The sequence below is a fragment of the Labeo rohita genome, chromosome 10, assembly GCF_022985175.1.
Source record: "Labeo rohita strain BAU-BD-2019 chromosome 10, IGBB_LRoh.1.0, whole genome shotgun sequence".
Classification (NCBI taxonomy): domain Eukaryota; kingdom Metazoa; phylum Chordata; class Actinopteri; order Cypriniformes; family Cyprinidae; genus Labeo; species Labeo rohita.
Genome location: NC_066878.1, coordinates 9,290,988 through 9,313,803, shown reverse-complemented (window position 1 = coordinate 9,313,803; position 22,816 = coordinate 9,290,988). Strand labels below are relative to the sequence as shown.

At 36.7% G+C, this 22,816-nt stretch overlaps 1 protein-coding gene across 1 annotated transcript; it reads left to right on the top strand.

The window, feature by feature from the left end:
* Positions 1–756: 756 nt before the first annotated feature.
* On the top strand, positions 757–22,443 carry ehd1b (EH-domain containing 1b). The gene is made up of 5 exons (XM_051120710.1): positions 757–1,539; positions 5,230–5,327; positions 17,962–18,374; positions 20,680–20,844; positions 21,015–22,443. Exons 1-5 carry the CDS (start codon positions 1,139–1,141, stop codon positions 21,534–21,536), a joined length of 1,599 nt encoding a protein of 532 aa, XP_050976667.1. The 5' UTR covers positions 757–1,138; the 3' UTR covers positions 21,537–22,443.
* Positions 22,444–22,816: the final 373 nt, after the last annotated feature.

Genomic DNA, 22,816 nt, shown 5'->3' with positions numbered 1-22,816 from the left:
ATGTTACTGTTTTGTTGTATTTTGGATCAAATAAATGCAGGCTTGGTGAGCAGAAGAGACTTCTTTAAAAAAAAACATAAAAATTTTTTAAAACGTTTGACTGGTAGTGTAAACATCAATTTTCATGATGTTAGTTTAACTTTGTTTTTTGAACCAGAAGAACGAAATGGCTCCAAAAAATGAAAAAATAACCATTTTTTCCTTAATAATAGACATAATGAGTGCTATTATTTTCACTGCAACCTGTACATATAAGATAACATCTCAAAAAATGTGTTTTAGGGTTACATGACCCTTTAACCTGTTAAAGAGTTATATAATATAATATAATATAACATAATATAAGGTAAGATAATAAATATAATATAAAATAAAAACATAACAAATATGTAATAATATAATATATTGTAATATTAGTTACATATACATGGTATTACATTATGTAAATGTCTGTGAAGTAATATATGGCCTCTGAATTAGTAATTAATTAATTCATTCATTCATTCATTTTGTTTAACTGCCAACATTAAAGAATAGACTAATTGTTGCAAGTTATAAAGCAGCACACAGATTAGTGAATATAAACATTGTTTCTTTTTTTAAAGAAATAAACAAAACAAGTTTCGTTATTATGTTAACCTATACCGTCTGCTAAATGTCAGCTGTGTTTCACAAAATTCCCATTTGGGTAGGTCGACGTCTTTTATTTTGGAATCTCCCTAGGAGTTCCGGTCCATAGTAATGTATTAAAATATAGTGGGGCGCGAGCTCGTACTGTCACGCGCAGATAGCTCGTCTAGGGCTGTGGGAGAACAGAGAGCAACTGTGCGTTGCGTCTCCAGCAGATATAAAATAAAACAGGGTCGTGATTAACGAGTCATCTAACTTCAGTTTTTACAAAAAAGGGCAAAGCTAGAAGTTGTTAAATGAGTAGTGTAAATAAAAAGACAACAGTTAGTTGAACAGCTGACGGGACAGACCCACCACGCTGGCAGCCCGCTGTGCTTGACACCGGACCGTTAACATTAATTCATCCGAACCGCTGGATTACACTGCCTAAAACCTGCAAAGGACTCTTAGACCACCCTGAAAGTGTTTTTTCCTTAAGTAAGTAGTTTATTGTACACATTTTTGCAAGATGTTCAGCTGGGCGAATAAGGACGGGAAGAAAAAGGATCCCGAACTGTTTCAGACGGTTTCTGACGGGCTCAAGCGACTCTACCGGACCAAATTATTTCCACTGGAAGACACGTACCGCTTTCACGACTTTCACTCTCCGGCTTTGGAAGATGCTGATTTCGATAACAAGCCCATGGTGCTTTTAGTGGGCCAGTACTCCACGGGGAAAACCACTTTTATTCGGCATCTCATGGAGCAGGATTTCCCCGGGATGCGCATAGGCCCTGAACCGACCACCGATTCATTCATAGCGGTCATGCACGGGGAACAAGAGGGTCTCATCCCAGGCAATGCTTTAGTGGTTGACCCCAAGAAGCCCTTCAGAAAACTCAACGCCTTTGGAAACGCCTTTCTGAACAGGTGAGATCTTCATTCATTTTGAATGACCTTTTTTTCACGTTCTTTTTAAAAATAAACAAAAATCATGTTTACATTAATGATTTGTCTTTTGCAGTTCTTATCTCAGGTTTTCTTTGCTGATGGTCGCAGCTGTTAGGGAGTTTTTTTCCAGATCTGTCAAGATGTTGTCAAGTTTTGTGTTCATATGAACTCAGGATTACTTTTATAATGATGGAAATGTCAAAAAATAGTCTTTAGGGTGAAGATGGTGTTTAGGTTGCACTGAAAATTGAGGGTTTTTTTGCACATTTTCGGGCTTGTTTTTGCATGAAGGAGTTGCCATCTATGGTTGTATTGCAAGGGTGGAGCTTTGACAGTAGTGAAACCGAATTCCTAACAAGTTCACCCTCAAGTTTTGGATAATTGATCAACGTTTTGATGAATTGCATGCTTTTTCCTGCTTTTTACCATGCACAGTTCTGTCATATAGTAATTTATGTGTTGTTTCACATGCACTTTAACAGTCTACAGCAAATCACAGTTTCTGACCTGCAAACATGCAAACTATGATTTGCTTTATTATAATCCTCACAAAGTTTTTTTTTTTTTTTTTTTTTTTTTTAGCATACACGTCTAAATGTAGTTGCTGTCACACCCAAAAATAGCATTTAGGCTTTTAAATCTGAGATTTAAACTTTGAACTTTTACTGCATAATGGCAAAAATTATTTTCTGTTGTATTCCAGCATATTAAAACTTGTTGCTCATTAGTCTGGTTCCCCCTACTGAGAGGAGCGTCAGCTGACACTGGTTTTGACAGCTGCTGAGGCCTTTAGGGGTCTTTCTTAACAAGCTCTTGGGGAATGGGGCCCTCCATAAGGAATGCCATGAAGAGAGATGAGTTGGCGTTTACAATAGTGTAGCAGTTCAACTCACACTTGTCTTTTCAACATGTCACAGATGTCCGCTGTGGTGCATTTCAGACTGATTTAGTTTAAGGAGAGGTGGGTGTGCCTTCTTCCATGCATTAGTGCTGCACTTTTCCTTTGTGCTTGTTGTAGATATGAATGCTTCCAGAGCTTTACACAACACCCAGTTTAACTAGAACCTCATGCTGGTCAATGCTTGAACAAGAGGGATCACATGCACAGATCATATTCGCACCCCAACAGGCCTGGGCTGGCAGAATAAAGCGTTTATTCGACAAAAATGTCCTTTTAAAGCAAATCTCGGAATGCTTTTCAGGGTAAGTTGACTAGTCACTCGTGAATGGGAGGAGAGTAGTTAAAGATTTCATTTCTCCGTCCTCCCTGAACTCACCTTGATGGTGTGTGCTATCTTAAGGTCAAATCAGGGTTTCTTAAGAAGTGCAGTGTTTCTCATTGCCGCCATGAATTTATCAGATACATTTCTGTAAGTGCTTCCCCACAGGATTTTAGTTTCTTTTGGCAGTCCAAGCTTATCTGTTTGACTTTTTTTATAGGTTAGCATGAGTTAAAAAAAAGGACTGACTCAGCTAAGTCACTAAACAGATAATCTGAGGAACTGAGTTGGCAAATTCAGAGCGTTCATTTTCAAAAGTGTCCCCTGTTTTGCAAATCTCTGACCCTAGCTTCCCTTATATTATGCTGTTTATTGCTTATCCAGCATGATTTTTCCTCTTCTGGTGTTTTTACTCTGACCTTGTTGGAAAGGTTCAAAGGTAGACTGAAGGTCACTGGAAAGGTATCAAGGGTGTGTGTGTGTACCTTGTGACCACTGACGAATTTTAGTAGGCTACATATTAACCCTGCCTTTGTGCCATTATCCCCACTCTCTGCTACTCCTGACTGTGTAACTTGAGTATGCACTTTCTCCAATGCAGCTGCGTTCATCACTTTCCGTAGGCTCTGGCCTGTAGTGAACCATATGGCTGGTTGTAGATTCTCACCACTGTAGTGTTTTCCCAAGAGCAAAATTCAAATGTATGCACGTATTTGAACCCTATATGGCGTTTTACCCTCTACTTAATTTACGGTTTATTGCTGTGGTTGTTGTGTTATGGAACAAACGATACTCTGTTACTTGCTAAACAGGTTTCTTCTGATGTAGCAATAGATATATGTGCTTGTCAGTTTGGTATCTGAAATTTCTGCACACAAAAGAGTCACTGAATTGACATTATTTTTTTGAGGTGTACTTACAGTTAAGGATTAAAGTTTACGTACACATTGCATAATCTGCAAAATGTAAATTATATTACCAAAATAACAGGGATCATTTAAAATGCATGTTATTTTTTATTTAGTACTGACCCGAGTAAGATATTTCACATAAAAGACATTTACATATAGTCCACAAGAGAAAATAGTTGAATTTTATAAAAATGACCCGTTTAAAAGTTTACATGCGCTTGATTCTTACTACTGTGTTGTTGCCTGAATTATCCACAGCTGTTTCCCTTGTTTGGTCTGAATAGTTAAATTGCCCGTTTTTCTTAAGCAAAATCCTTAAGGTCCCACAAATTCTTTGACTTTTCAGCATTTTTGTGTATTTGAACCCTTTCCGACAATGACTGTTTGACTTTGAGATCCATCTTTTCATGTTGAGGACAAATGAGGGGCTCATATGCAACTATTACAGAAGGTTCAAACATTCACTGATGCTTCAGAAGGAAACTCAATGCATTAATAGCTGGGGGTGAAAACCTTTGATCTTTTTGAAGATCAGGGCAAATTTACCTTATTTTATCTTCTGGGAAACATGTATCTTCTGTAGCTTCTGATGGGCAGTACTGAATTTAAAAAATATGAAAACACATCTTCATTCTGTTCCTCAGTTGACCTTAATGTGGAAAGATGGATCTCAAAATCATACAGTCATTGTTGGAAAGGGTTCAAATACACAAAAATGCTAAAAAACCAAAGAATTTGTGCGACCTGAAGGATTTTTCCGAAGAACAGCTGTTTAACTGCTCAGGAAAAACAGGACCCCGTACTTTTAAAAGGTAGTGTATAAATCTACTTTTTGCAGGAAGTGAGTTTTAACTTCTGCAGGATGTTTGCGGAACCTCTGAAGCCTGACTTCAAAAGGTGAAGTGGTTTAAACTAGGCTAGTATTGGTTAAATGTCATTAGTTAACCTCCAAATGTTATCTGCTGTTTTGTTTATGAAAATGAAAATAAATTTGCTCAGTTGGATTTCTGGATACATGCAATGAAGCATTTTGGCTGTGAATACTAGGCTGTACACTTAAAAACATTAGCCAAAATGACACAAACTGCCTGTGTCAACTGGCAGCGGGTCTAATAATGAGTGGAATGCAGGGAGAAGGGAAATGTGGGATACGATTGGCAGTAGTGAAGGTAGCAGCTTGGAAGGAATAAGTGATGGCACACTTTCTGGAAAAATCAAAGGGTGGGAGTAAGTGAAATACACAAGTGGTAGGGGGCTGAGGATTGTTTTCGTATGACTGAAATGTGCTGGTATTTTGAAGAGACAAAAATGATAGCATAGGAGTTGGCACATAAATAAGAAACGCATAGAAAGATAAGATGCGAGCATTTGGTAATGGAAAAGCTGAGGTAAGAACTGGAATGATAGGATTTGGCAAGTGAGAAGGGAATTCCTTCCAATCAATCATGTTGCATTAAAAACATCAGTGGGCCTGATGGTGAAATGTCTGATTGTTTCGAATGTCTGTCCGTTTTCAATGTGTGATCCTCTTTTCACAGATTTATATGTGCTCAGATGCCAAATCCAGTGTTGGACAGCATCAGCATCATAGACACTCCTGGAATCCTGTCCGGAGAGAAACAGCGGATCAGCAGAGGTCAGGGATTTTTTTTTTTTTTAATTAATTTCCTCTTTCTATTATTGCCATCTTCACTTCTTCTACCATCCCCTGACTTTCCTTCCCGGAGTTATAACAACTATTAATACAAGCTTAATTTACATACACAGATGTGAGTGTATAGCACTTGTCCCAGGCAAAGGAAAGGAAGTTAATTCGGTAGCTTTTGCTTTATGGGAGTGTTAAGAGGGAAGTATTTTTAGTTCTCCTGTTTACATTAGAGCAAAACAAACCCACACGCTCCTTCCAAAGCCATTTTTCCTGTAGGAAGGGAAGGAAGTTGAAAACCTAATTAATCCATAGTAACAATATGGACCGTCCATTGCCATCAAATACTATGGTTTGGTCAGAATGATGGATAATCTGACCCTTAACTGAAAACAAAAGTTCTGAAAATGTCCAAAATGGTCCGTTAATCATTTAGGGAGTGTATTTAAATGGTTAATTGACGACTACAGGAGATTAAGGTTTAGTTTTTTTTGTTGTGTGTGGTTTTTTTTTTTGTTTTTTTTTTTTCCCCAAGTTTCCCTAGAAGTATACTTGACTAGTCTGGACCTGTTACAGGCCCAGAAATTACAATGGAGCATGTTGGTATGTTGTTTATTCAAGAAAACTCTAAGAGAGCATTGTGTATGGAGGTAACCGGTGTCACGCTGAGGACTTTCCTGTGCTTGTCTATCTGGCGTGTCGTGAGTGTGCGTGCGGGCCTCTCCTTGCCTTTCCCCGAAGACCATGTAAATGTGATCAGAGGGTGAGTGGCATCTACAGATAACAGTCTGACAAAGAGAGGGGACAGCTCAGGCCAGGAAACAGACAGAGAACAGAGGGTGCGGTAAAGACGACTGTGTAAATGCTTCGATGTTCAAAGATTCAGTTATGTTTAGTTACTGTATGTTCTGCATGTTCTGTCAGTGTATGTGAGTGAGTAGATGCATGTCAGCACACTTTATCTTTCTTGGAGTGGCTTTCCTGCTGTGTGCACTAGACAGTCAAAAACACCCTTGCAAACCACAGTAGCATCATGTAACATCTTAATGCTTTTTAAAATAATATAATAATTGGACACATGGACACATACTATGGTATTCTTTGAGTACGTTGGTGTACCATATATAGGGCCCTATGAAATCCGTTTTATTTTTTCACAAATTTTGTTTTTTATTTTATTTTTTTCCAAATTCCGTTTTTTTCCGTTTTAATTTTTCTGGAATCCGTTTTTAATTTAATAATAACTCCTTTTTAATGGTAAATTCAATTTTATTAATCAAAGAGCATGTCTAATTAATTAAAATCATGAAACATATAATTTCACATGAATTTAATAAAGGTATAACAAAAATGACATGTTTAGGGCCCTATGAAATGTTTTATTTTTCTTAACATATGTTTTATTGTTATCGAATTCTGTGTTTTAGCATGTCTAATTATTTAAATGCATACTTTATTTATTTAAATTTATTCTTAAAATAGCCTTACGAAAGGGTTTTTTTACCCTCAGAAATTGTGTTGTGTATTTAAAATGTTCTAGTTATCAAATGAAGGCATAAAACATTAATTTCATTTATCTTTTAATTACTGAAAATTAAGCAAACCTTTTTTTTTGGCAAAGAAAGGGGAATTTACTATTAAAATTAAAACATGGAAGAAATGTTGTGTGATTATACCCTAAAAATAATGTTTGTTTCATTTTAGTACAAGTAGTAATGGTAGTAATATATTTCTGGCACAATGTCTTCGAGTTAAACTGGAATTTTATTTTGACAGGTTGCCGTGTCTACCTTTACATTTCTGCGTGTCTATGATATGACGCTAGTTTTCCTAAAATGGAACTGTCAAATGCTGAAATCACCGTGAGCGTCACGTGTGCTTCAGTGTATGTAGTAAACAAAACGGCTGTCTGCTCCATTCATTAAAACAGAGACACGCAGAACATGCAGGATTCACATTTAAATGTTATTTTTGCGACGTAATATTTACAGATACTAGTCCATATTGCAGTGTGATTTGAGTGTAATGGCCTACTTTTGATTAATTAATTCAAACTTTGACATATTCCGTGACATTCCACGTTATTCAGTAAATTCCGTTTTTGTGACTGGATTCCATGATTCGCGTTTTCCGCATTCCGGAAATCATAGGGCCCTACATATAAATACAATGTAGAAGATTATGATAATCATTCAATACCATGGTATGCATCACTGTAAGTTGGTACCGACACATATGTTTTTTTGTGTAGGGGAGTGATCTGGTAAAGGTATCCATAAGGGCTGGGAAAAAAATAATGATTTCTCAATTTTAATTGACTCTTTTTACAAAACAGTATTGATTCTTAAATCCCAAGAATCAATTAGTTTAGCCTGTTTTCAGTTAATGAATGAAATTAAATATTATAGTGCACTTCCCATCCTATAAATCGCAATAAGCTTTGTGCTTTGCAACTATTGATATGAAACAAAGTCTCAGATTTCAAATTCTGTGCTTTTTATTGCAGTATTCAATCAATAAATGCCGTTTTGGTGCTGTTCAGTGTGGAATGACAGATCGCTGTAGCGCTTCAGTTCAAGAAAGCACATGTGAACTGAACGTCTCCTCCAATTAAATACCAGTTTCAGCACAAAATGAACATGAATAAACACACAAGGGTATATTAAAATAAAGAGTACAACTTATCGAAATCCTGTCTCATGTAATTGCTCAGTCAGTGTTTCAACCGCAGAAAGACATCAATATAAGAGCTTGTAAACAATGTCACGTAACATCACATTTACCTCTGAAAAAACATATTTGATTACAATAAACTCATTGGTAAGCTAGAAAAATGAACTCTAGAAAGGAGCATTTTGCTAAATATATGCACCATATAACATTCATGCAATTTTTACTGTTTTTCAGTGTTTACATAAATCTGTGAAGTTTTTATGACAGCTATCATTTAAATGTTTATATTCAAAAAACAAATTTGAATAGAAATATATTTGTTATTGTAACTTAAAAAATAAAAACTTAATTGAGTGTAATTTAAGCATTTGTATACAAATCAGTTAATTTTAACCTTCAATACTATAGTAATGGAGTACCAACTGACTACATCACTGACTGTATATTTTGACTGTATATTTTAGAGCATTAGTTCAGAGATTGTTTATTCCATGGTTTTGCGTGTTTTTTTTTAGGTGTGAAACTATGGTAATTGCATGTTTTTTGGATACCTACCATGGTATTCTTTGAGTACGTTGTGTTCCATATAAATACCATGTGCAAGATTATGGTAATCATTCAATACCATGGTATGCATCACTGTAAGATAGCTTACTTTTTTGTATAAAGGGAGTGAACTGGTGAGGGTATGCATGTGAACTCCATGAGGGAGTGCAGACATGAGTATATGACACTAGCCAGATGTTCTAGAACACTCATGCATTCCATACTGTACACCCTTATCTCACATGTTGATTATTTAGGTTTACTTTCAAATGGACCGCACCCTATGGTCTCTGATAAGCAACTCTTTCCCCCCCAGAGCCTGGCAGTACCTCGGACGGGTGTAAAAACATTAGTATATGGCAAAAGTATTTCCAGGCTGATACATGGCAGTGTGAGATTATAGTATGTGAGATGCGTCCCATGTGCTGCACACTGAACTTAGCCCAGTGCTTTTTCACATGCTGTGTGAGAGTCACGATGGCTTGGAGGTAACAGTCTTCCGTCATTGGCCAGGATTATTCTCTTTTTGCTGCCCTTTGCCTCCTTCCCCACTCTGTGGCAGAATGAAAGTCATAAAGCTTGATAGTGATGATGGTGATGGTTTAAGGTGTGGTGGCTGAAGGAATTCAGAGACACCGCTAAGGGTCACCTGCTAGTCACCACAAAGATTCTATTGTATTAGATGCCAATAAAATGTTGAGATTTTTTTTTCATCATACTTATGATATGTGGAATGAAGTCTCCTGTGAAGCACTTTATCAAATAAAATCATCGATAATCATTGACTGCCATTTACCCACTAGTTGATTTTATCTGTTTGGCCCACTCTCTGAAACGCAAAAAATATGCTTTTTTTTTTAAATAGGAAAAATATCGAAACTCTTTGGTCATTTTTGAGCGAGATGCTAATGGTCTAATCAGATCCAGTGATATATGCTAAGCTATGCTAAAAGTGCTACCACCAGACCCGGAGATCGGCTGAATGGATTCGAAAATGGTAAAACTCAACTGTTTAACTCTAGGAGAGTTGGAAAATAAGCCTATTTTCAAAAAAAGTGGAGTGTTCCTTTGTCAAAATGTGCTCTACTAAATGGTTTACCAGCCAGTTAAAAGGTTAAATAATTAATGAAAGTTACGACAGAACTAGACAAAAACTAGACATGCATAACTTGATGCCTACACCATGTTTCGTTCCATAATGTGTTTTGACATCACAGTTAAAAGCATACTTTTCAGTTGTTTGGATTATTTCCTATTATTCTTCGTGCATAAAAGCTATTCACAAAGCTTGTGGTACATATGGAAACAGTGGCGGCTACTGGTCTGTCAAATAGGGGAAGCTCATTTTCGGCCTACATCATAAAATTGTCTATTCATTTATTCACAAGAATGTGCTTTATTGTCATAAGTAAGTCACAATGCAAACAATCGTAAAAAAAAAAGCTTTAGTTTTATTATGCAAAATATGATGTATTTTTTCTTTTAGTCAGATGCTACTATATAGTATAAATATTTTGCAATTTAAATAAGGTTATTTATAAATAAGGTTTTTATTTATAAAGTATTTTAATAGAAATATAAGGTTTCATTATGTTATGTTAAAAATTTTCAAGATTACTATATATATATATATATATATATATACATATATATATTATATTAATTTATAGTCATCCTCCATGTTAATATTTAATGTAGTAATCTATATATATATATTGATTACTACATTAAATATTAACATGAATGAATGAATGAACGATCTAAAAAAAATATTAAACTCTGTAAAAGTGAAACAAGGAATGTGGTGTATAATTGTGTGAAATGTATGATGAAAATCAAGCAATTTCGCCAAGCAAATATAAAGAAATAGGTTGCAGCAGTTTTTATTTCGACTGAACTTGAGAAATCCGCGATGGGACTGAGCGCGAATAGCTTCAGCGATTCCTTATAGTACAAAATCGCTGTCAGTCAAAAGGAGATGCAATCTTTCGACAGACCCTCCAATCATGACGCAGAAGCTCGGAGTCCAGGCCAGCCCACTCCTCATTTGCTCCTCATTCACCCCCAGAGACGCTGAGCGTCCGTGGGCGGGACATAATCGCAGCGTTTATCCAATGACCGTCTAGTTTCAAAGCACTGAAAAAAAACGTTCAAAGCAGCCGCATTGAAGTCAATGGACGCTGGGCTTCAACGGGGAAATGCACTGTGACGCTACGGGAATGTATGAGAAGAAAATCAAGTCAGCCGACCTGCTATATCTAACTGATTCTGAACGAACTCGTCTTTGAGATAAACGTTTTCTAACGCATTTTTAGTCAATAAAATGTTAATACAATAGTACATAATTTGACCATTAATTTTGTGACATTATAGGGGAAGCTGAGCTTCCCTTGCAGTCTTAAAGAAATCGCCACTGTATGGAAAGTATGTTTCTTCATAAGATGCGTTTATTTAAAGATTCCGGCTCTATTGTGTTTAAAGCTTCCTCTTTACCAATGTTACAGTAATTGAATGCTGTGGGAGGGAATGGCAAGGAAAGCCCTGCTAGTGTCATTATCCAAACATGGAAAATGTGAGTATTTGGCTCTCATGTCAAGTACATAGGAAGAAAAAGCATTGAATTGGCAAGAAACGCACATCTACAATCATTCACACAGGGAAAGTGCTAGTCATCACCGGGTCATGGATCGTGGTGTGGCATGTAGCCAGAGGTCAACTGGATGGCATGTGTGAATAATACCCCAACAGCAATAAGTTCAGGAGGAAATCTGGGCCTGTCTGAGAATAATGTGATAATCGGTTATGCAACTGATCTGAAAAACATGGATATTTAGTGAGGAATGACAACTATTTGGTCTTCTAGCCACAGTCATGCTGTTCTTTGGAAGTGGATGAGTGTGTTTGCTATTTTAATTCAGTCCTTTTCTCTCTCTGTATTTGATTTTCTACATTTTGCACTCTTTCTTTCTTAGGCCCTGTTTATACTAGTGCGTTTTCGTTATAAAACAGCGTTTTAAAATGAAAATGATCCTTGTCTACATTGGCATTTTCCCTGCATTTCAGAAGCAATGTCAGCCCACACTACACAACTGAAAACACATGTCACATGCCCTTTCATGCAATTACAACCATAGATATGTATAGGTAGATGCCCTATTATTTAGTTGGCAGAGCGAACGTGGGCACCACTTTCTAAAGTCTTCTAAAAATGGGGTCTGCAGCGTTTTCAAAAGTCTCCATTTTCAATGGTTGTTGTAAACAACAGGTGTAAAGGAGTCCGAAATTCTCGTTTGAAAATATGTACATGCTAAAACATAAATATGACCTCATGTTGTCAATCACGTTTATGCACTGCCTCCGAAACTTTCGTCCGTCATAAAAAAAAGTTCAGATCAGGTTCGTTTTTTTTTTTTTTTTTTTTTTTTTTCCCTGCATTTTCACATCTGTAGCAAGCATTTTGATTAGGAAAGGATGACAAATACAAAAAAAATGGAAAAACGCATACTAAAGGTGTGAAATTACCTTAACCGTAGCAAAAGTTAAGTGTTAAGTGGTATTGAAGGTGGAGAGAGCGCTGGTTATTCACTCCCACCACCCTCAATCTCTGCCAGACCTGGGACTCGAACCTGCAACTTTTCGATTACAAGCCCGACTCCTTAACCATTAGGCCACAGCTTTTAACCTGAAGTCTTACAGCTTCTGTCATTGTCCCTTTAAAAATGTCCCGCTCATTCGTAAACCGTGTGAGGTCAGTTAATAATCTTCTAAAGTCTGCTGACTTCATATCCGTTCTCCTTCCCCCTGACCTCAGTTAGGCTTTACAAGCACTTAACGAGAAGGTGTTTCAAAATGAATGTTCATATAAGTACTTGAAATCAGGTTGCTTCATATTGGGCCATTCCCAAGGCACGAACATGTTTCTTCTTCCTTACTATTGAATTTTCAGATCCTGTTTTATGTGTACTAGAGATGGTTTTGATATTAGAGGTATCATTTAGTGTAGTTTTATTTTCTTTTTGCAAGTTTAATTTAATAGAAAGATAGCATTCTTATTCCTATAACTGTTAACAGTTATAACAGTCAACATAATATGAATATGTTAGCCTTAAAGTTATCTGTAAGCTAGTGTGTTCCAAAACAATGGCAAAATTTGCATTTATAAGATATAAGCATTTAAAACTTAGAGTCTCGAACTTCTGCCAGTATAAATCAATGATTTTGATAACATCATCCTGCACTTCAGCTTCTCTTTAAACTTTCTGGCCAATCAAATGCTCTCTAAAATCCGAAGCTCCCCGCCCCCTACACTATAAATAGACGCTGAAGCTGCGGCTGAAACTGGTCACTTGTCACGAGTTAGTAGTTTTTCTGTATGGTGAATGGCACATAGTGCACTATATAGGGAATAGGGAGCGGTTCAGACAGTGTAGATGTGCATTCCGTTGGGGCAAAACAAGTCTGGTTTCGCTTTGTGTCACATAAACCTCCACAGCACGTACACAGTCTGCTCCGGTCCAGAGACTCGATAACACAAAGTGGATCGTATGTGCAACTCGGCACAGACCATAAAATGTATTGGACCCATTTGAATTCTACACAGAATGCTATTTTATAAGTAGATAATGCCATATGGATGATATTTTGGCTGGCATACGCTGTCAAATGCGGCTTTACCCAGTTCAGCAGCTCTGGCCCAAGCTGTAATTATAAACAAAACGCTATTGGCTATTTAAAAAAGGGGATGGGACTGCTTGATTATATCCCGTCCTGTCTTCCTGTTTCAGTTGAACTGTCAACACATAGAAAAATGCTGTGTGTTTCAAAGCACTTCAGTGGTCCTTTAATCTTTAGTTTTTTTTCTAAATTTAATTTGTTAAACTAGACTCACAAATTGTGTTGTGATTCTTTTGTCTGCATTATGTTGCTCTGTGTCCTTGTCTTAAACTGGGTGGTGTTCCACAGGGCTCTATTCTAGTACCGCTCTTGTTTACTGTACACAATGCCTGCAGTAATTCTTCATGACTGAGTAGCCTTGGCTGGGTGTTGAATTTCCTCACTTGTAGTATCCCATAAGGCTTTACCATATAAGCTTAGGTTACTTATTACAGCACTCTTTTTTTTTTAATTTGAAATCATGTCTGTTGAAAGTGATTAACCTCTTGTGTCATTGGGCTAGATTAGGTGGCTGTGCCATTTTCAGAGCATGCATTATGTCTTTTATCACAATTACATGCTGTAATCTTCTGTGTAAAGCAATTCTTCTTTTTATGAAGAATCCCTCATTGAGCTCTCTTATGAGTTAATTTCAGCACGGTAGATAAACTGATCCCTTGAGAATGTGCTATTGTTTACAGAGATCATTATAGCAGATTTCATTTCTACATTCTTCCTCTCCCTGTGCTTTCCAGGAATTTGTGGAGGTGCCACATATAAATGTGCTGGTACTGGAAAGGGATCATTTCCTTCCAAGCACAAACGAATGCACACAACTTTTCCATGCCCCCTCCCATAATCTTCACATTCATGCTGCTTGTATAAACTTATAGCATATTACTATGAAAAGTGATTAAATGTAGTTTTTAAAAGTGGAAAAAAGGAAAGAATAGCATGTAACATGGAGTTTAATGGCATTTGATCAAATACAGGTCATCATAAATGCTTCAGGGAAAAAAAAAAACCTAAGATCAGTTATCACAAAGACGGTTGTTGGGTTAATAGTTAACTGAAATTATGGCACCACCAATGCAGTGGTCCTAAGTCTGGGAGTCTGTACTGTCAAATACATGTAATGTATTTAATGTTAAGATGAAACTGCGAGAAATGTCCATGTCAATGCTATAAGGAAATTTAAGTTTGTAGCAGTTCATCTGGTGTGAATCAGCTATACAGTTGACGTCTGCTAAGCAACATTCACAACAGTTTCAGAAACAGCTGCTGCTTATTAATTAATAGGTGGTGAGCAAACTTTCTGCAGATATGCTGCAGGACAGGGACTCCATTACTAAACACTAAAACCCCTCAGTTATTTATTGGCATTAGCACTACATTATAAATTGTTTCTAATGCCTTAAGGAACAGAGTCCACTGTTAACCTTTACCGAAACCTTGTTAAATTACATCTAGGCATGCTTCAGTATCTCATAATGTGTTTGTGCAATGTGTAAGAGATTGTGGGTCAATGTCTGGATCTGATCTTAGCAGGGTGGAGGCATTACTAAAGATTAGCCTTTGTTCTGAATGACAGCTCTCCATACAGAGCCAAAGTCTTTTTTCTTAAACAGATATTTGGTTCAACCTTCAGACCAGCATGAACCCAAATGTCTATTTATGGTTGTTGGTAGGATCTTTGTGTTGGTTGTAAACTATAAGTCCCAGCCTTGTATTAAGTGTACATAATATGCACACATGTAGATGGCTGGTGTGATTTCTGTTTTATCTGAATAGAGCTTCCTGCATCAATGGTCGTCCTTTAGTCTGTCTTCATTCATTTATCTGTGCCTTTTGTTTGCTCATGAATTGAATAAATGAATGATGCAACTTTGTAGTCGTAACTGCATAAGCAAAAGGGCAATTAAATTAGTCTTGTTGTGATTCGCAATCTTGTGATTTAATTTGTAGTAAATGAGCATTTGTGTGCCCACTTGCACAGATTTTAGTGCAGGAACAAACACAATTACTATGGCATGCTTATGTAAACAAGGATATCCCATAGTTTACACATGGATATGTTTTTTGGAAAGTATTAGAAGAAAAGCAAGCAAAGAATTTGATAAGCCATATCATTATGGAAAAATAGTGTAAAATACCTTTCATATGAGCTACCTCCGCTGTCACAGTCTGTACCAGCCATATTGATGTGTGTATATACATACACAATCAGCTTATCTGTGTCTGCTGTAAGTGTAGTTCAGACAACTTTACACTTGAATAGAAGAAACGCAGAGAGAAAATAGATCCTGTTTAGAAAAAATGCTGATTTATATGCATAAAGAATGTTTATATGTAACCCTGGACCACAAAATCAGTCATAAGGGTACATTTTTCAAAATTGAGATTTATACATCATACGAAAGCTGAATAAATAAGCTTTCCATTCATGCATGGTTTGTTAGGCCAAATATAAGACAATATTGACAATATTTTTGACAATATTTTAATACAAAATCTGGAAAATATTGAGAAAATCACCTTTTAAAGTTGTCCAAATGACGTTTATAGCAATGCATGTTACTAATCAAAAATTAAGTTTTGATAAATGTAGGGTAAGATTTGTATTTTTGGCTATTGCTACAAATATGCCCTTGCTACTTAAGACTGGTTTTGTGGTCCAGGGACACATATACACACACACACTAAATTCATAACTGCTGAATGAAAAATGAAAATGGATTTTTAGCTAGATACACCAATTTCGTTCAGATCTTATGAGTACAGTTTATTTGCTGCTTTTATTTTGTTAAATTACTTCAAAAGGGCATTTAAAGGGCACACTGTAAAAAATAAATAGTTGAGAAAACTTAAAGTTTTGAGTTCTCTCAACAATAGTTTTTTAGTTTTTCTCACTAAAGATTCTTTGTTTAGCCAACATAAATTAGTTTGTTCATGCAATGTTGATTGTCTTATTTTGATAATAGAAAAAGTCTTGTCACAGCAACTAAAACAAAAATTACGGTCGTTGGGGTAATTTATTTTTTTATGTGTCAATTCTTCTTTTTTTAATTTACAAATGACAAATAGCTAATTGTTACAGAAACCTTAATGGATATGTAGACACATGTCTAACATGTACAAAACATTGTCTTTCTTTGTAAAACATCTTACAAGACTAAGATATCCAGCAAACAGATATAAGTGGTTGAACATACTCTAGGCCTCAACTAGACACACAAACCTCAAGAATCGCTGCCATCAACAAATGTTAAAAAGATGAGCTCTTCACATCACAGTGCAACAAATAACTAACAATAATGACAAAACGACAACAAAAAGTTTAAATGAAGTCACCAAACAGCAAAACAATAATCTTATGACAGTAACTGCATAATTTATTCATGCTGCAATGCATGCTGGGAACTCACAAAGCCTTAACATTTCAACAATATGAAATTTCTTGTTCAGACAACTGTGTTTGACCAGTTGGGACAACATTTGGGGCAGTTTTGTTGGTCTGACAAGGGTTTTTATGTTGTGTCAAGAAAAGAGTGCAAGTTTTACAGTGCAAATTAAACGTAATATTACGGATTATAACATTATAAATGAATAGACCTGCTTCATCAGTATTGCCATCAGTGTTGGATAACAGTCGATAAAGAACAGCCCTGAATCAGTGAGATCACACCCATGTTGGATTCAAATCCAGATTTCACATCCTGCTGACGTTGACACAACTGTTGTGAGTTAGGACGCAGTCTTTCCTGTCTTCCACACACTCTCTACACAATCCAAACATAAATTGGTAACTTCTGTCTCTGCAAGCAAGACAGTTGGGCCGGAAATCCTGGCTTTAGCATGTGTATTATTGCATATAGAGAAATCTCTGAAGATTAAACCTTTGCCCTAAAGATCACATGAGCAGCTTTTTGGCAAGTGATCTGAATTTGGAGTCCAGCAATATTACTGCTGGACCTTGTTGTAAAATGTGCTTGGGAGTTTGTGCTTTTAGCTTCTTGAAGACCTTTTTAGAATTTATGTTTTTTTGTGGCGTACCCAAACTTTTTCCATTACCACACATTCTTTTCATATTATCCCAGCATCTTGAAATTATTTTTGACGCATCGTCATCTCCTTGACTACTGTCTAAACATATGTCTCGGATTTCCATTGTTCCCTGTGATCCTTCAAACCATCATGCAAGAAAAAACCAACCATGGGAGAGGAAGGAGTGTCTGCGGGACAATTTATTCTCTTTCCTGTTTGTCAGCGTGAGTGGATGTGATGTCAGTTCGGCTGTAGTGAACTAGACGCCTCTTCATCTTTTTTTTTTTTATTTTTATTTTTTTGTCTTTTCTCCTCATGTGCAAGGCCAGCTGTACTCCACCCTCATGAGCCAATTGCGTTGTCATGCAAGAGCACTGAAGAGAAGGAGATGGGTTCTGTTACGTGAAGGTTTCCTTTGACAGGAAAACCACATTTTATTTTGTATTGTGTGAGTTTACCTGTTTTTGGACTTGTGCTTGTTTGTGTCTGGTTGGGGCGATGTGGGCCAGATCAGGAAGTTCTAGGGTTACAGATCTGCTGTCTGATCTGCTGTATTGTCCTTGATTTGGTTAAAAGGAGAAGTGTGGGTGTGCTTTATCAGAGAGGCTCACATACACAAACAAGTTTCTTTTGCAGTAAATAAACATGTTTAATAAAAATGTGAATTAAATGCTCATTAATGTAAAAAAAAATTCTGTCTGTATTTCAGGTTATGACTTTGCTGCAGTGCTCGAATGGTTTGCTGAACGTGTGGACCGTATCATTCTTCTCTTTGATGCACACAAGTTGGACATCTCAGATGAGTTCTCTGAGGTGATCCGAGCTCTGAAAAACCATGAGGACAAAATGCGGGTGGTGCTCAACAAAGCTGATCAGATCGGGACCCAGCAGCTCATGCGGGTGTATGGCGCCCTCATGTGGTCGCTTGGAAAAATCGTCAACACCCCAGAGGTCATCCGTGTCTACATTGGCTCTTTCTGGGCTCAGCCTCTCCTGGTTCCTGATAACAGGAAACTGTTTGAGGCAGAGGAGCAAGACCTTTTCCGTGACATCCAAGGGCTTCCACGAAATGCAGCTTTGCGCAAGCTGAACGACCTTATCAAACGAGCCCGTCTAGCCAAAGTAAGCAATTAAACCTTTTATAGTTAATTGGTTAGTTTTACAGTAGGAGTGTTGCCAGGTCACATACTTAAAGGGATAGTTCACCCACAAATTAAAATTCTGTCATTAATTACTCACCCTCATGTCGTTCAAAACAAGACCTTTGTTCAATTTCAGAACACAAATTAGGAGATCTTTGATGAAATCCAACAGCTTTCTGACCCAGCATAGACAGCAACGCAACTACCACGTTTAAGGTCCAGAAAGGCAGTAAGGACATTGTTAAAATAGTCCATGATGTCAGTGGTTCAACCTTAATTCAGGGTTCTTACAAAGTGCTTAAAGTGCTTGAAGTACTTGAATTTGACCTTTTTTGAAATTTAAGGCCTGGAAAACCCTTGAAAATAGCAATATTCCTGAAGAGGTACTTGAAAAGTGCTTGATTTATCTAAGGGCAATGTATATGAAATGTTTAATTTTTGTCAATAAGCATGTCTTTTTACGCGTGATTCAACAATTTGTAAAAAATCATACTTTTCTTGCTTATTTCAGTTAATGTCAAAAAACTAGTGAGCTAAGCTAGTAGTAGTACTGACAGTGTCGTGTAAACATGGCTGAAGATGTGAAAAGAGAACACATGAACACATGAACCGAATCAATTGAGTAATTCATTTATGCTGGAACTTCTCAAATTGATTCAGACTTATGAATTTGATCACTCATTTCAAGCAATTCACTAGCAAAAATCAAATAAAAAAATTAAAAGAGACATTTATTTTCAAATTTCAACATCCAAAAAAAAATTCCATTGCAAAATTATTCACCGTTTCAAAGCGCTCCAATCAGATTGTGTATCGCAAATCATTTGATTCAGATCAGGGCTTCGGAGTGGGTTCGTGAATCATTTCGCAAATTGAATGATTCGCAGTCTGCACTGATCCTGAAATGATCGTTCAAGAATCATTATTCAGATGGGACTTCAGAGTGTGGATTGTGAATTCTAAAACTTTAGAGCGGGTTCACAAATCTTTTGCTTCAGATTGGAATGTTGGAGCGTGAATCGTGACTCATTTGATGCAGATCGGGACTTCAGTGTGGGTTTGCGAATCACTGGAGCAATTTTTGTTTTCCCTTTTTTTTTTTTTTTTTTTTTTTTTTTTTTTTTTTAATTAAACAGTAGAAAACCATGGTTAATTTGTTGTTACCATGGTTTAACTGTAGTAACCATTTGCTTTTTGTAGTATATTTAGTTTACATTTAGTTATCTTTTTCAGAATTTAAAAGATATTGTTTGATAAGTGAGATCTGATCAATCAAACTATCAAAAAAAGTCGTGCTTGAAAATTTCCTTTTACAGTATCTGTATGAACCCTGTTAATTTTATGAAGTTACGAGAATACTTTTTGTGTGCAAAGAAAACAAAAATAACAGATTTATTCAATCATTTTATCTCTTCCGTGTCTGTCTTCGATGTGCTTTCATGAGAGTACCACAGACTTGTGTGGTGCTCCTAACGCATGTGTTGTGGAACTGTTATGATTGCATGTCGAAGAATAACACTGAAGACAAAAAATTGTTGAATCAAATTATTTTTATCTTTTTTTCTTTGCGCGCAAAAAGTATTCTCGTAGCTTTGTAAAATGAATGTTGAACCACTGATTTCACATGGACGTACTTTATCAGTCTCCTTAATACCTTTCTGGGCTTTATTGCATTGCTGTCTATGAGGATCAGCAAGCTTTTGGATTCATTAAAAATATCTTAATTTGTGTTTCAAAGATGAACAAAGGTCTTACAGGTTTGGAACGACATGAGGGTGAGTAATTAATGACAGAATTTTTGGGTGAACTGTCCCTTTAAAATTTAAAGTACTTTTTGATTAGATAAGTAAGCTGGTGTATGCTGGTGTATTATCACTTTATAAAATTGTAATCACCCAAGATATAATCCAAGTTTGACTCTTCTTCCTGCTCAGCCTCTTCTTTATATATTTAATTTGTTATAGATTTATATAGATTTTTTTTGTTTGTTTGTTTATACAATTTAGGAGATAAAGCAATTTAAAATGTAATTTATTCCTGTGATGACAAAGCTGAATTTTCAGCAGCCATTGCTTCAATCATCACTGTCCCATGATCCTTTAGAAATCATTCTAATATGCTGATTTGGTGCTCAAGAAACATTTCTGATTATTATGAATATTGTCACTGTTTTGCTACATAATACTGTGTTTTCTGCAATTTTACAGATTAACAATTGCTCATATGTCCATATAAGACTAAATAAATATTACATGTAATGACAAATCATCTTTCTCTAACTCTAGGTTCATGCCTACATCATCAGTTCTTTGAAGAAAGAAATGCCAAATGTTTTTGGGAAAGAGAATAAGAAAAAGGAGCTCATTGCCAACCTGGGTGAAATCTATGCAAAGATTGAAAAAGAGCATCAGATCTCCCCTGGTGATTTCCCTAAACTCAGTAAAATGCAGGTATGGAATAATAAAGTATAATACAATTTTAAAGCTTTAAAGCCACTATAGGATGAGACCGGAAGCCACACCCATAAAATTTACAAATGACCACCCCCACTCCAGCAAGAAAAAGGTGGCTAAGGATAGAAAATAATTTTTTGACATGTTTTTTTTGTCCTCATTATTAGGAAGTCCTCGCTGGTCAAGACTTCACTAAGTTTCAGGGACTGAAGCCCAAGCTGCTGGAAGCAGTGGAGGATATGCTAGCCAATGATATTGCCAAACTCATGACCCTCGTGCGGCAGGAGGAGGCTGCCATGCCCAGCCAGGCTGTCCAGGGTGGTGCCTTTGACGGCACCATGAATGGACCCTTCGGGCACGGCTATGGAGAGGGTGCTAGTGAAGGCATTGATGAGCTGGAGTGGATAGTGGCGAGAGACAAGCCAACTTACGACGAGATCTTCTACACCCTGTCGCCTGTCAACGGGAAGGTCTCAGGTGCTATGGCCAAGAAGGAGATGGTCAAATCCAAGCTGCCCAACAATGTTCTAGGAAAGATCTGGAAGCTTGCTGATGTGGATAAGGATGGGTACCTAGACGACGAAGAGTTTGCCCTAGCTAACCACCTCATCAAGGTTAAACTGGAAGGTCACGAATTACCCGCTGACCTTCCTGATCACCTTGTGCCTCCTTCTAAACGAGGACTGTAAACAATTTGGGAAAACAAATATTATCATTGAGCCAATCTTTATAGAGGTTATGGATATGGGTGAATGGGGGGAGGGTCTGGAAATATAAAAATATATAAACAGAATTTATGATATAATTAAACAATATGCATTAGCTGCGGGAATAGAGCCAAATAGCTTTTAATTTATCCAGCACTACAGTTTGTCGTCTCACTATTGTGATGTTCATTGTTCTTCTTAGACCAGTAGCAACCTAATCAAATCAAAAAAGTATGAATAAACTAGACAGCATCCTGTTATCGTATTCTTCAAATGCTTGATGTAGCCAAATTCTGTTTAAGCAAGTACGATGGTGTGCTGGCGGAGAGATGAGTTCATTATGACCAAACTATAGGCTGTATTAGAAAAAGGTATTTAATTGTTCCATATCTTACACCGATGCTGCTTCGTACTTCGTACTACGTCATGCAAGGAGAAATGGTTCTGCTATATTTTTAAACTACATTTACCTATGCTGATGGGTCCATATTATCTGGATCCTGGGCACATCGGAATTTTGAAACTTACTATATTGTAGTTCATGATTGGTCCAATTTTGGTTTTACCTTTTGGACTTGCCATCATTTTATCACTTTAAACAGAAAACAGTGCTGCATTCTTGTATTGTTTGTTCATTGATGTTGTGGTGTCAACTGTGATGGTTCAAAAGGTTTTTTTGTGAATTATAACTGTTCAAAAGGATATGTCTATGACAAGATGTTCAACAGACAGAGACTCCAGTTGTATGATCGGTGTTTGGTTTCTGTCTGTTATTGAGTGCCTCACCCTGCTACAATGTCAAAAGCTTTTCTTCAAGCTTCTCTATTAATACTGTTCATATGTATATTTTTTTTTGGTCTAGTTTGCAATAAAACTACCACAAACTGCATTTTCGCTCTTATTTTTCTATACAAAGTATATGAGTAAGAGTCATTAGTAACTACTTTTTTAAATAAATATTAATCCTCATAAAATGTCGGCGCCGATAGCCTTGTGGTTAGTGCGCCAACATATACAGCGCAATGCGCTCACGGCCACCCGAGTTCGGTTCCTGTCTCGAGGTCGCAGGCCGATCCCGCTCCCCTCTCTCTACCCAGTATTTTCCTGGCATCTCTCCACTGTCCTCTCAATAATAAAGAAACAAAAAGACAAACAATACAACTTACATATATAATATATATAGGCCACGTTCACACTGTCAGTTTTTGGGATTTACAACCGCATTTACTTACAGGTGTGAGTTTTAAACTATTAACTACAAA

Coding starts and splice junctions, on each gene's coding strand:
- ehd1b (XM_051120710.1), top strand. CDS start 1,139: ATGTTCAGCTGGGCGAATAAGGACGGGAAGAAAAAGGATCCCGAACTG. Junction 1,540..5,229: donor GGAAACGCCTTTCTGAACAG/GTGAGATCTTCA, acceptor CTCTTTTCACAG/ATTTATATGTGCTCAGATGC. Junction 18,375..20,679: donor AACGAGCCCGTCTAGCCAAA/GTAAGCAATTAA, acceptor CTCTAACTCTAG/GTTCATGCCTACATCATCAG.